The sequence below is a fragment of the Chiloscyllium plagiosum genome, unplaced genomic scaffold (assembly GCF_037043375.1).
Source record: "Chiloscyllium plagiosum isolate Xiang-an unplaced genomic scaffold, Cpla_swu_hap1 HiC_scaffold_16, whole genome shotgun sequence".
NCBI classification, from domain to species: Eukaryota; Metazoa; Chordata; class Chondrichthyes; order Orectolobiformes; family Hemiscylliidae; genus Chiloscyllium; species Chiloscyllium plagiosum.
This window is the reverse complement of record NW_028270154.1, coordinates 12,641,870-12,656,214: the sequence shown is the minus strand read 5'-3', so window position 1 is coordinate 12,656,214 and position 14,345 is coordinate 12,641,870. Positions and strand designations below refer to the sequence as shown.

General features: G+C 42.7%; 1 protein-coding gene across 2 annotated transcripts in view; it reads right to left on the bottom strand.

Moving 5' to 3' along the window:
- pdgfrb (platelet-derived growth factor receptor, beta polypeptide) overlaps positions 1-14,345 on the bottom strand; it is a 102,880-nt gene that overhangs the window by 58,577 nt on the left and 29,958 nt on the right. Inside the window, exons 2-4 of one of the 2 annotated variants that reach the window (XM_043703113.2) lie at positions 5,980-6,041; positions 5,061-5,318; positions 3,783-4,049 (exon numbers count right to left, since the gene is read on the bottom strand). In XM_043703113.2, coding sequence (XP_043559048.2) covers positions 3,783-4,049; positions 5,061-5,318; positions 5,980-6,041 — 587 coding nt within the window. The remainder of the gene's footprint in view (positions 1-3,782; positions 4,050-5,060; positions 5,319-5,979; positions 6,042-14,345) is intronic. The other variant, XM_043703115.2, reaches the window with a different exon arrangement.

The following is a 14,345-nucleotide window of genomic DNA, read 5'->3' as shown; positions in this document are numbered from 1 at the left end:
GGAAATTCCTGAGCTAAGGGCTCAGGCAGGTGAAGGTGTGTCCCATTAATGGTGGTGCAAATAAACTGGGGATGAGAAGAGGCCAGAATTGGAGGAGTGTGGAGATCTCAGATGATTACAGGGCTGGACAAGATTACAGAAACAAGGAGGGCAGTAGGCAATGCAGGCATTTAAAAAAAAGGTATAAATTTTAACTTGGATTTATTGCTGGACCAGAAGCCAGTCTAGATCACTGAGCAAGGGGCGGTGATGTGGTTTATTGTGACTGATGGCATTGGCTGCACGGGTTTTGGAGGAGTTCAGGATTACACTGAGTGGAAGATAGCAGGCCATCCAGCAGTACTCGAGTCTGGATGGATGAGGGCTCTATAGGCAGGGATGGGGGATTTTACAGATATGGATGGGCACAGGATATTCTGAAAAGGGAGGGTGAGGAGCTAGAGGTTATAGTCCATATTGGTCCTAATGACACAGACAGAAAGAGAGAGGAGGTCCTGCAAAGGGAATTTAAAGAATTAGGTAGAAAGTTGAAAAGCAGAATCTTCAGGGTTGTAATTGTGTGATTACTGCCTGCGCCACGTATTAGTGAGATCAGAAATGACAAGATTCTACTGATGAATTAGTGGCTAAAGTGCTAGTGTAGGAGGGATGTCTTTGGATATTTGGAAAAGTGGGATCTCTTCCAGGGCAGGGGGTACATATACCAGAGGATGGGTTGCACCTAAACTGGAGGGGAGAGGGGGAGGTGGTATGGAGGTTCGTTAGTGCCACTCAGGAGGGTCAGAATGTGCAGTTATTGAAGAGAAGGTAGAGGTTAAATCAATTAAGTTTAATAGGAAAAACAGGCAGGACTATGTTAATTAACATGGCAAGACTAGTGATCTGAAGTGCATTTATTTTAATGCAAGGAGTATAATATGTAAAACAGATGACCTTAGAGACTGGATTAGTACATGGGACTATGATGTGGTAGCCATTACAAAAACTTGGTTGAGAGAGGGGTAGGTCTGATAGCTCAACTTTCCAGGGTTTAGATCTTTCAGGCATGATAGAAAAACATTTAAATTAGCAATACTAATTAAGGAGAATATCACAGCTGTATTGAGAAAGGACATCCTGGAGGCCTCATCCAATGATGCCTTATGGGTAGAACTCAGGAATAAGAAAAATGCAACCGCTATGATGGGCTTGTACTGTAGGACTCCCAATAGCCAACAGGAGATAGAGGAATAGTTATGTGAGCAGATCAGGGAGAGATGTAAAAACAACAGATTTGTTGTTGTGGGTGATTTTAACTTGCCCAACATTGACTGGGACTCGTTTAGTGCTAGGAACTTAGATGGAGCAGAATTTGTTCTGTGCATCCAGGAAGGTTTCTTAATACAACATGTAGATAGTTCAACAAGAGAAGGGGCCACACTGGACTTTGGATCGGAGTATGCGCCTAGCCAGGGAGATTGAAATTTCAATGGGAGAGCGTTTTGGGAACAGTGATCATAATTCTGTAAGATTTAACATAGTTATGGATAGGATGAGACTGGAAGTGCTAAAATGGGGGGGGAAGGCTAATTACAACAGTATTAGGCAGGAACTGGAGAAATTAGATTTGGGAGTGACTATTTGACAGTAAATCCATATCTGACATGTGGGAATCTTTTAAAGGCCAATGGATCAGAATTCAGGATTAACATATTCCTGTGCAGATGAAAGATAAGGATGGAAAGATTTGGGAACCTTGGATAATAAGAGATTCTGAAAGTTTAGTCAAAAAGAGAAAGGAAGAATTTGTAAGGGTTAGGAAATGGGAATCAAATAAAACCCTTACGGAATATAAAGGAACTAGATAAGAACTTAAATAAGAAATTAGGAGGACTAGAAGGGGCCACGCAATGTCCTTGGCAAGTAGGATTAAGGAGAATGTCAAGGCATGTTATACATATATTAGGAGCAAAAGGGTAACTAAGGAAAAGGTAGGTCAACTCAAGGACAAAGGAAGGAATTTATGCATGGAGGGGGAGAATGTGGGTGAAATCCTTAATGAGTACTTCACATTGTTATTTACTAAGGAGACAGACATAGATGATGATAAGATTAGAGAGGGTATGTTGATATTGTGGGACATGTTAATGTTAAGGAGGTGGTGTTGGTTATCTTGGAAAACATTAAGGGAGGTAAATCCCCAAGGCCTGATAGAATATATCCCAAGTTACTGAGAGAGGCATGGGAGGAGATTGCTGGGGCCTTGATAGAGATCTTTGTATCCTTATTTGGCCATATGCAAAGTCTGAGAGGACTAGAGAATAGCCAATGCTGTTTAAGAAGGACAACAGGAATAATCCAAGAAATTACAGACTGATAAGCCATCCACCAATGGTAAGGGAATTATTGGAGGAGATTCTTAGGCATAAGATTTACTCGCATTCGGAAAAGAATAGACTTAACATAGAATATAGAAGAGTACAGTACAGTTTCAGGCCCTTTGTTGCACTTATTAGGGATAATTACATTGTTTTTCCAGGGGACATCTTGCCTCATGACTTGATTGAGTTTTTTGAGGAAGGGACAAAAATGATTGTTGAGGGTAGGGCATTGGATGTTTACATGGACTTTATTAAAGCATTTGACAAGGTCTGTCATGGTAGGCTGGTCCAGATGATCAAACCATATGGAATCCACAGTGAGTTGGTAAGTTGGGCATAAAAATGGCTTGGCCATTAAAGACCAAGGGTACTTGTGGAGGGGTGTTTTTCCCGACTGGAGGTCTGTAACCAGTGGTGTTCCACAAAGATCAATGCTGGGACCTCAGTTGTTTATAGTATATACAAATGACTTTGGTGAAAGTGTAGATGATCTGGTTAGTAAGTTCATAGCTGACATGAAAATTGGTGGAGTTTATGCAATGAGGAAGGATACAGGTTATAAATATGGAAAGTTGGATGAAGAAACGGCAGGTGGAGTTTAATCTGGACAAGTGTGAGGTGATGCATTTTAAAAGGTCAAGTGCAAAAGTGAAGTGTACAGTTAATAGCAGGACCCTTAGGAACATTGATATATAGAGAGATTTTGGGGATCAAGTTCATTGCTCCCTGAAAGTGGTAACAAAAGTGGATAAGGTGGCAAAGAAGGTATATGGCAATAATGCCTTCATTAGTCAGGACATTAGTATAAAAGTTGGTAAATTATGTACAGTTGTTTAAAACTTTAGTTGGGCCACATTTGGAATACCGTATGCAGTTTTAATAGCTACACTATATGAAGGATGTGGAGGCTCTGGAGATGATGCAGAAGAGGTTTACTGGGATGTTGCCTGGATTGAAGTGTATTAGCTATAAGGACAGTTTGGACAAACTTGGATTGTTTTTGCTAGAGCGTTGGAGACTGAGGGGTGACCTGATAGAAGTATATAAAATTGAGAGGCATGGATAGAATGCATAGTTGGAGTCTTTTTCCCAGAGTGGAAATGTCAAATACTTGGAGGCATAGGATTAAGGCGTGAGGGGAAAGGTTTAAGGGAGATGTGCGAGCTAAGTCTTTTTATGGAGAAGGTGGTAGGTGCTTGGAATGCACTGCCATGGGAGGTGTAGAATCAGATACGCTAGCATTGTTTAAGAGACATTTAGACAGACACATGGACAGGCAGGGAATACAGGGATGCAGACCATGTGTAGGCAGATGGGATTAGTTTGGAATGGCATCATGGTTGGCACAGACATGGTGGCCGAAAGGCCTGTTCCTCTTCTCTGTTTTATGTTCTATACAATCCTTGACAAGGGTCTTGTTACCTTCATATGTGTCCACAATGTAACTCTCAGACTGTTGCTCCACTCCATTTAGTGTAGCTTTGCACACATAGGTCCCACCTTTGAATTTGCCAAAAAAGCCTTGCTTGTTGTTGTATGGCAGGTCTACAAGGGTGTTAGTTTCCACGTGCAGTAGAGTGACCTGGAGATTTGGATTGGACACCAGACACGGAATGTTAAAAGACACTGAGCTTTCCATTATGATGATCATATCATCTGGCCGTTGTGGGAGGAACCACATGTTAGGATCTGTAAAAGAAGCACAATTTATGAGGTTTAATTTTCCTTTCCTAGCACTGGAGTACTGAGAGGTTTGGGTGTACAAGAACAGAACTTACTAAAAGCTAGGGAGCAGCTACAAAAAAAAATGAAAGGCTCATGGAATGTTGGCCTTTACCTCAAGAAAACTGAACTACAAAAGGGAGCAGATATATTAGTTATATCAGACTCTGCTTAGACACCATCTGGAATGACTATGTTTGGTTCTGGATGCCACATCTCAGAAAGGATACGCCTGGCCTTGGAGAGAGTGCAGTCTGGATTCAACTGAATGACACCAGTTTGAAAAGAAGTCTGAAATCTTGATACTGTGCAGCCTACGTATGATTTCCTTTGTGGTTATGAGATGGAGGGGTTATTTAATTAGGGTGTATAGACATTTTCTAATCGACCTGTTCAGAGACATCATTGCTCATCCCTGGAGCAGCTGGAATTGAACCCACACCTCATGACTCAGAGGTATGGACACTAACACTGCATCAAAAGGGTTTGGATTTGTCTTACACCTGTGGGAGAAGTCTATAATAAGGAGACATAATACAAAAATTACAGCTAGGCAGTTAAGGACCATGGCATGAGACAATTCTTCACACAAAGGGGAGCTCTGCACATGAAGGTGGCACTGAAAGTGGATTAGGGAAGAAAATGCTGGAGAAGTCCTATGCAGAGAGAAACAGAGCTATCATTTTGAGTCCAATACAATGCTTCTCTGGAAGCTGGGGTAGGTGCACAATTGAAAATTTCAAAACTAAGACTCATTTTTATTAACTAAGGGTCTAAAGTGATTTGAAACCAATGTAGATTGACCTAGTACAGACCAACTGCATTTGGATGGAATGGTGAACAGGCTCAAAGGGGGCTGAATGGCCACCTCCTGTGTTTAGGTTCCTGTGATTTCCACGACCCTGAAAAATTTCATTCCTGAAGACTAAATGTTAAAGAATAGGATTCTGCCTATTGAGATGGAACAATTTAACTGACCTGGCACAAAGATGTAAAAGCTCATTATCTCGGTTTTATTATTGAAGCAGGTGTACTCTCTGTTGTGATAAATGGTCGCGTTACGTATGTGCAGAAAACGGCCGTCAGGATAGACATCAGCGACTTTCTCATAACTCCAATGAATGTGGCCATTCCCGGAACAATTCAGAGTGATATTGGACGACGGTTGTAGAATGATCTCTTTCGGTTTCAAGTGACTTTGAGAACATTCACCAAATGTGAATGTCAGCAGGTGTACTAGAATAAACACAGACATTACAAGCAAACTGTTACTGTATCATTGTGAAGCTCTGCCTCTGATTAAAAAGAGAAGCTCAGTGTCACTGACATGATACCAAATATCAGTCGTCGAGGATATAACTTTAACAATTTATTCTTTCATGGAGTGAGGCACCAAGCAATTGTTCAGAATCCCTAATTGCCTCTTGATCGGAGTGGCTTGCTCAGCCATTTCAGAGGGCTGTTAGCAGTCCGCCACATTCGCTGTGGGTCTTGTACGTAGGACGGACCGGGTTAGGATGACAGATTTCCTTCCCCTGTACAAGGCCACTAGCGAACCAGATTTTTTTTTACGACAATCAAATGATGACCAATGGCTAACTTTACATTCCAAATTCACTTATTTAAACCCAAAATTCATCAGTAGCCACCACGGTTGGAGTCGATCCTGTGTCCCTACAGCATCAGGACAGGTCTCTTTATTGATAGCTCAGTGACAATCGACCTATGCCACCACCAACTGACACCTAATTATTCGTAATTAATTCTGACATATACAACTTGACCTGAGCCTGGCTACGCCCATCTACTCCCACGTTCCAACCCATGAACATTGTAGCCAGACAGGAAAACAATACTGTTTCTTAGTCTGAGCACTCCATCCTTTTAAAATACGTACCTGCAATAAAAAGACTCCATCGAAAGGGGGAGGTCCTCAAATATGACCGTGGGAAGCAGCTGCTGAAAACCACAAGAGAATATTTTTAGTCTCATTTTGTCAATCATGCAAATTCAATTTTACAGTGACCATGAGGAGCAGCAGCCATTTGCCCGAAAGTTATTAGGGTAGAACTTGGGGGAATATTTACTGAGTATAGCAGCAACATCTTGCATTTATTTGCTATCTTTAATGTAGCACACTTATATGAAACAGTGTTGCCCAAGTGTTAAACCACAGGAAGTCCCAACTCCCTATCACCTCTGTGCTCACATTGGATCCTGGTCAAGGAATGTCTTGACTTTAAAATCCTCATCTTTATCTTCCAATCTATCCATTACCTCACCCCTCACTAGTCTATGCTCTCCTCCAACCTTACAACTATCCAATAGGAATCAGCTCTTCACTAATTCTGGCCTTGTGCAGACCCAGTTATAATTGCTTCACTATTAGTAGCCGTGCCTTCAGTTATCCGAGTCCCAATCTGTGGGAATCCTTCTCTACGCCTCTCCAGCTCATTTTCCTCCTTTAATCACTCACTAAAACCTACCTCTTTGACCAAGCAATTAGTTATCTGATGTAGTAGTACCTTTTGTGGTTTAGTGTTCTTTTAGCATTTGGTTTTATTGCCCACATTAAAAGGGCTTGGGTTCAAAGTAGATTAGAGGTGAAGGACTATTTCTAGACGTGAGATTCTTTATAACAGGAAGGCCAACAAATCATTTGCTTGGGCCAATAGTTTAGAGATCGGATTTAAGGAATTTGCAAATGAGCATCTGAGGTGTTGTGATGTGACCTTGGTAGTCATGTCAGAGAGATTCTGTTGGAAGGTTGGAACTAAAGCAGCTCAAGACCGAGATGTCTGCTGCTAAGTCATATCAATATTGATCATGAGTTCACATCGAGATCTGATCTGAACTTCTCCAAAGAAGTTCAGAGCATAGCAGTGCAGTGAGCCTCAGTGATACCCAAGACAAGCTGTTCTACTTTTTAATAGGCAGGGTGGGACCTGAGCTATAGCTGAGAGAGTAGACATACCTCTGGGAGTCAGAGGGTTGTGGGTTCAAGACCCACTCTAGAGGCACTGCCTTTCAGAGGTGATGCCAGACCAGGCCCTGTCTGTCCTCTCAGGTAGTGGAAGATGAATCCTTGGCAATTACTTCAATGAAGAGTAGTGTTCACTCCAATGAATTGAAAACTTAACCATCACAAAGATGAAATGACCTGGCGATTACCACAACTACTGAGATGCGAGGGCTTGGTGTTTGGAAATTGGCTGCTCATTTTCAACAACTTTGCATGGCACCTTTTAACATAAGGTGACCTTCCAGGGCACTTGACAGGAAGGTTATCAATTAAAATTTGTCACTGAATCACATTAGCACTTATGAACATAAAGCTGGTTCATAGATGTTGCTTTTAAGAAATGCTTTCGAGCAGGAAATAGATACAAAGTCTTGGAGAGAGAATTCCAGAAATTAGGACTCCACTATTGCGAAGGAAGCATCCAATCCATCCTCAGGTGGATCAAAACTGAGGAAGCTCGAGAAACCAGAATTGGAGGACCATAGTTTTCAGGAGCAGGAGATCTTGTGGTGCAGAGGGTAAAGTCCTCTCCACCAGATTCTGTGAGTTTGAAGCCCTGCATCAGGACTTGTTGGCCATGCACGATGCCTTTATAACATGGCCAAACAGTCTGTATAATAATTATCAGCTTGTAAGTCTTTTCAATAGGTGCAGTGACAGGTGACAAGCATGGGTGAGTTTTCTGGTTAGTCCATGCAGAGGGCAATGACAAATCACTTTGCCCATAAGTATGGGGCAAACTCTTATGCATTTGTGGCCCAAACCATAGCAACACGGTTGGGAGAAGGGATGGCTGTAGTCAGTCATCTGGGAGAGTTGTGGGGCTGGAGGAGGCTGGAGCAATCTGAAAACAAGGTTGATACATTTAACCTCGAGCAGGGCGAGGGGAGAAGGGATTTGAGATGACCTAGATAGCAGGTAGCAGAGGTTCAGATCAATTAAAGCCTATGAAAGGTAAGGAAGATTGGCCACAGGAGTATGGCATAATTAAGTATGCAGGCAACAAAATTTTGGAAAAGGGTTTGTGCATCAGCTAAATTGCACTTGGATGAGCATTTGAAATATTATAACATTCAACGCTACAGGTGACGTGCTGGAGAGTGGCTCTAGTCATAGAGATGTACAGCACGGAAACAGACCCCTCGGTCCAATTTGTCCATGCCGACCAGATATCCTAAATTAATCTAGTCCCATTTGCCAGCACTTGGCCCATATCCTTCTAAACCCTTCCTATTCATATACCCATCCAACCACCTTTTAAATATTGTAAATGTACCAACCTCCACCGATTTAAGAAAGCTTTGGCAATGCAGACTTGATGGGATGAAGGGCCTCTTTTGTAGTGGATGATGTTATGAATTTAAGTTGAGAGATGGGATGGGGCAAGGTTTTGGATGTTGAAGCAGGAGGTCCTGCCGATAAACCAGACAAATGGCCAGAATGGTCTCTAAATGCACAAACATTTTGAAGTTTCTTACAAAAGTGACTACATTGCTTTAAAAAAAAAATTGCCTTCATTGGCTGGAAAGACCCTTTAGAAATCCTGAGGCTTGAAAATTCACTATATAAGTGGAAGGATAATCTAAGAATCTCATCCATGGCTTTCCTTGCTTTGAATGGTTCAGTACAGCAGGGGGAGGTCCGAGACACAAGACTGATCCTCCCTGTAGATTCAGACTTGGCTTCGTATCAGCTTCAGTGGGAAATCCACAGATTCCCAAAATTCCTGGGCCTCTCTGTAAAAGCACACAGTGTGATTCAAGAATACATTGATTGCCAGAATTGGCTCACAATCCCACATCCTCTGTTAGTGTATTTCTTTCCCTTTTGACTGATCTCCCTCACCACTGCCGCTACCTTGCATTCTCCTCTGCTGGCCTTTATTTTCATAAGAAATGCAGAAAGTTCTCAAAATCACGTAAGCCTGTGGTTGCCATGACAATCACAGTAAAATTCAACCTTAGCCAAAGCTTTGAACCTTCTTCAAACTCTCTCGTACTTTGCTACACTTCCAACTGCTCATAGCAGGGGTCAGGGGAACAGCACTTAATTACTTCCTGCCTTCGATATATATAACCTAATGATTGTTCCCTGAAGTGCAGCAGCAACAACCCAGATTCCTTATATGTTTTCTCTTTCCCTTAGATCTCCAGAACCCCTCATAAATATAAAAGTGTACTCTAGTTAAGTGCCAAATTAGTTTGCTTTCATTCTGTATTAGAAGGGGGTGCGAGTTACTTCTCTTGCAAAAATAATTTGTTCCCAGGATGTGGGCTTCACTGGCAAAGACAGCATTTACTGCATATTTCTCATACTTACCCTCTTGAAGATAGTGACACCATTGAGTGTCTTACTAGGCTGCTTCAGCAGGCAATTAAGAGACAATCACATTGATATAGGATTGGAGTCACATATGGCTCAGACTGTGCACAGACGGCAGGTTAACTTCCCAAAAGGAATTGGTGAAATTGTGTTTTCTTAATCCATGAATTGGACAGTTTCCCCAGTCGTTTGTACTGATGTCAGTTTTTGTTTTGGTTTCAGAATTCAGATTCTGAAATGCCCCCATGATCAGGTTTGAACTCCCTTAATGTCTAGATTTCATTCAGTCTGCTAAGCAAAGCCTCGATGGGGGAAGATGTTTTAACACACAGTCTTCTGTTTTGTGCCTGAAAATTGAATTGTCTCGATTTTGAAATCAAGAGGTTTGGGAGGTATCAGTTCATCCCTAAAACCATTTGATCTTGGAGTGGGACATTCAGCCCATCAAGTCTGCTCCACCATTCAATAAAATCATGATTGATCTGCTCATTCACAACTCCAATTTCCTGCTGTTTCTGCATAACCCTTGATTTCCTCACTGATTAAAAATCTGTCGACCTTAGCCTCGAATACACTTAGTGTCCTTGATGGACCTCTGTCATGAACAATTCCACAGATTCACCACCTTCTGAGAGAAGGCCTTTTTCACTTCTGGGCGGCATGGTGGCTCGATGGTTAGCACTGCTACCTCACAGCACCAGGGACCTGGGTTTGCTTCCCGCCTCGGGTGACCGTCTGTGTGGAGTTTGCACATTCTCCCAGTGTGCGCGCTCCGGTTTCCTCCCACAATCCAAAGATGTGCAAGTTAGATGAATTGGCCATGCTAAATTGCCCATAGTGTTCAGAGATGTGTAGTTTAGGTGCATTAGTCAGGGGTAAATATAGGGTAGGGGAATGGGTCTGGGTGGGTTACTCTTCAGAGGGTTGGTGTGGACTTATTGGGCCTCCTGGCCCATTTCCACACTGTAGGGATTCTATGTCTTAAACGGGTGACCCCTTATTCTGTGCACCCTGATGTTTTTGTATATTCGCCCATGGAATGAGGGCATCACTGGCTGGCCAGAACTTTTTTAAAATTACCCAATCCTAGTTACCCTTGAGAAGGTGGTGGTGAGCTGCCTTCTTGAACCACTGCAATCTATGTGCTGGAGGTAGACCCACAATACCGAGGGATGGAATTCCAGGATTTTGACCCAGCAACACTGAAGGAACAGTGATATACTTCCAAGTCAGGATGGTGAGCGGTTTGGAGGGGAACTCTCAGGTACTGGTGTTCCCGTGTACCTGCTACCATTGTCCCTCTCGCTGGAAGTAGTTGTGAGTTTGAACGATGATGTCTTAAGATCTTTGGTGAATTTCTGCAGCGTATCTTGTAGATCATGCAGAGTGCTGCAATTGAACATGGGTGGAGGAGGGTGTTGATGATTGTGGGTGTGGTGCCAATCAAGTGGGTTGCTTTCTCCTTGATGGTGTGAAGCTTCTTGAGTGTTGTTGGAATTACACCATCCAACCAGGCAAGTGGGGAGCATTCCAACACACTCCTGGCTTGTGCCTTGTGGATGGTAGATGGGCTTTGGGGTGTCAGGAGGTGAGTCACTTGTCGTAGTATTCCTAGCCTCTGACTGGTTCTTGTAGCCACTTTATCTATGTAACGAGTTGAGTTTCTGGTCAATGGTAACCCCAGGATAGAACATAGAACATAGAAGAATACAGCGCAGTACAGGCCCTTTGGCCCTCGATGTTGCGCCGATCCAAGCCCACCTAACCTATACTAACCCACTATCCTCCATACACCTATCCAATGCCCGCTTAAATGCCCATAAAGAGGGAGAGTCCACCACTGCTACTGGCAGGGCATTCCATGAACTTACGACTCGCTGAGTGAAGAACCTACCCCTAACTTCAGTCCTATATCTACCCCCCCTTAATTTAAAGCTATGCCCCCTTGTAATACCCGACTCCATACGCGGGAAAAGGTTCACACTGTCAACCCTATCTAACCCCCTAATCATCTTGTACACCTCAATCAAGTCACCCCTAAACCTTCTTTTCTCCAATGAAAACAGCCCCAAGTTTCTCAGTCTTTCCTCATACGATCTTCCTTCCATACCAGGCAACATCCTGGTAAACCTCCTCTGCACCCGTTCCAGTGCCTCCACATCCTTCCTATAGTATGGCGACCAAAACTGCACACAATATTCCAGATGCGGCCGCACCAGAGTCTTCTTCAACTGCATCATGACCTCAGGACTCCGGAACTCAATTCCTCTACCAATAAAAGCCAGTACGCCATATGCCTTCCTCACCGCACTATTTACCTGGGTGGCAACTTTCAGAGATCTGTGTACATGGACACCAAGATCCCTCTGCTCATCCACACTACCAAGTATCCGACCATTAGCCCAGTACCCCATCTTTTTGTTATTCTTCCCAAAGTGAATCACCTCACACTTAGCTACATTGAATTCCATTTGCCACCTTTCTGCCCAGCTCTGCAGCTTCTCTATATCCTGCTGTAACCTGCCACATCCTTCCTCACGGTCAACAACTCCTCCGACTTTCGTATCATCCGCAAACTTGCTCACCCAACCTTCTAACCCCTCTTCCAGGTCATTTATAAAAATGACAAACAGCAATGGTCCCAAAACAGATCCTTGCGGAACACCGCTAGTGACGGCACTCCATGAAGAAACTTTGCCATCAACTACTACCCTCTGTCTTCTTCCATCCAGCCAATTCCTAATCCAAACCTCCAACTCACCCTCAATGCCATATCTCCGTATTTTCTGCAGTAGCCTACCATGGGGAACCTTATCAAACGCCTTACTAAAATCCATATATACCACATCTACCGCTTTCCCCTCATCAACCTCCTTCGTCACCTTTTCAAAGAATTCAATAAGGTTTGTGAGGCATGACCTGCCCTTCACAAAACCATGCTGACTATCCTTGATCACATTATTCCTATCCAGATGTGCATAAATCCTATCCCTTACAATTCTCTCTAAGACTTTGCCCACAACAGAAGTGAGACTCACCGGCCTATAGTTACTAGGGTTATCCCTACTCCCCTTTTTGAACAAGGGAACCACATTTGCTATCCTCCAGTCTTCTGGCACTACTCCTGTAGACAAAGAGGACATAAAAATCAAGGCCAATGGCTCTGCAATCTCCTCCCTTGCTTCCCAGAGAATCCTAGGATAAATGCCATCAGGCCCAGGGGACTTATCTATTTTCACCTTTTCCAGGATTTCCAACACCTCTTCTCTACATACCTCAAAGCCATCCATTCTACTTATTTGTGACTCAGTATTCACATCGACGACAATGCCCTGTTCCTGAGTAAATACTGAAGAAAAGTATTCATTCAGTGTCTCCCTCAGATATTGGGGATAGAGGAGGAATCAGTGATGGTAACACCATTGACTCTCAAGTTAAGTAGTCTCTTATTGTAGATAGTCATTGCCTGGCATTTGTGATGACTTTTTAAATTCCCCTTTGAAAATTATGATTGAATCTGTTTGCACTATCCTTCCAGGCAGGAGAATCCAGATTGTAACAGCCAAATGAGTAAATAAATACCTCCTCATGTCACCTCTTTTGACAACTGCTTTACATCTGAGCTTTGGTTATAGTCCCCCCTGCTGCTGAACAACATTTCTCCTTATTTAATCCATCAAAACACTTCACAATTTTGAATATCTTTGTTAACTCTCCTCTTGACTGTTCCCTGCCTTAAGGACAACAATCCCAGATTTACCAATCTCTCCATGTACACAGTAAACACCAAGTAATGAGTCACTGGACAAAGTTATCACAGAGACTCACTCTCAGGATACAGATATCATTTGCATTTAGGAGACATTTAATGATGGTGAAGTATGTGATTTGAATTTATTGGATTACAATGAAATGATCAAAGATTCAATCAATTTTCACAATGCCTGATTAGTCCAAATGACCTAACGAAGTTACCTGATGTAGGAACAGCACTCCGAAAGCTTTTACCTTCAAATAAACCTGTAGGACTATAACCTGGTGTTGTGTGATTTTTGAACTTTGATTAGCCTAAGGTTGAGAGAACTGCTACTGGTTGGGGAAGAAGGTTAGAATTGAATTATGTAGCTGTGAAGATGGATGAATATCATGAAGTTTGGCTTGATTACTGTTGGAAATTTGTCATCAAAAGACTAAATGAGTGAGTAGAGACCACATGGGAATAAAATGATAAAGTCACCATTGGACTACTCTCCCAGTAGAGGGAGATAACGTAGAGGTGGATAACCAGAGGGTCATCACATCGTAGGGAAGGGGAGAGGTTGAGAAGGATAGTCTTTCATTCAGTTGCTGGGGGAAATGAGTCTGTGCTCTTATATCACTCTAGATTATAAGCCAGCCATCCAGCTAACTGAGCTAACCAATGCTGGTGGTCAATCAATATTAGCCCAAAATATTGGGCAGCATTTCTTGGTCTTCCATGAATTGTGCCACAGGTTCTTACAGCCACCAGATAGGGCCTCAGAGTTTAATGTCTGATTGGAACAATGGTACAGGAGACCGTGTCGCACTCTGTTGGTATTGCAGTGAAGCAGCAGTCTTACATTTGTGCTCAATTCCCTGAAGTTTGACTTGAAGCTACAATTCTTTGCAAGTCAGTTCTTCGTGCAGTCACAGAATACAATAAAATTATGAGGAAAATGTCCAATAAATGCAGGTAACACTACACGTGTTTAATTTTGGAGGATGGGAGAAAGAGGAGGCCATTTAGTCTCTTCAACCTGCTTTACGAATCAAATTCCTGCTGATCTCAACTCTTGTTACTTATCTTTGGTACATATGATAAGAACGTTTACGTGGAGCACAGGAAAAAACAGCATGTATCAATTGGACAGAATGGCCTGTTTCTGTTCTGTAAAGGA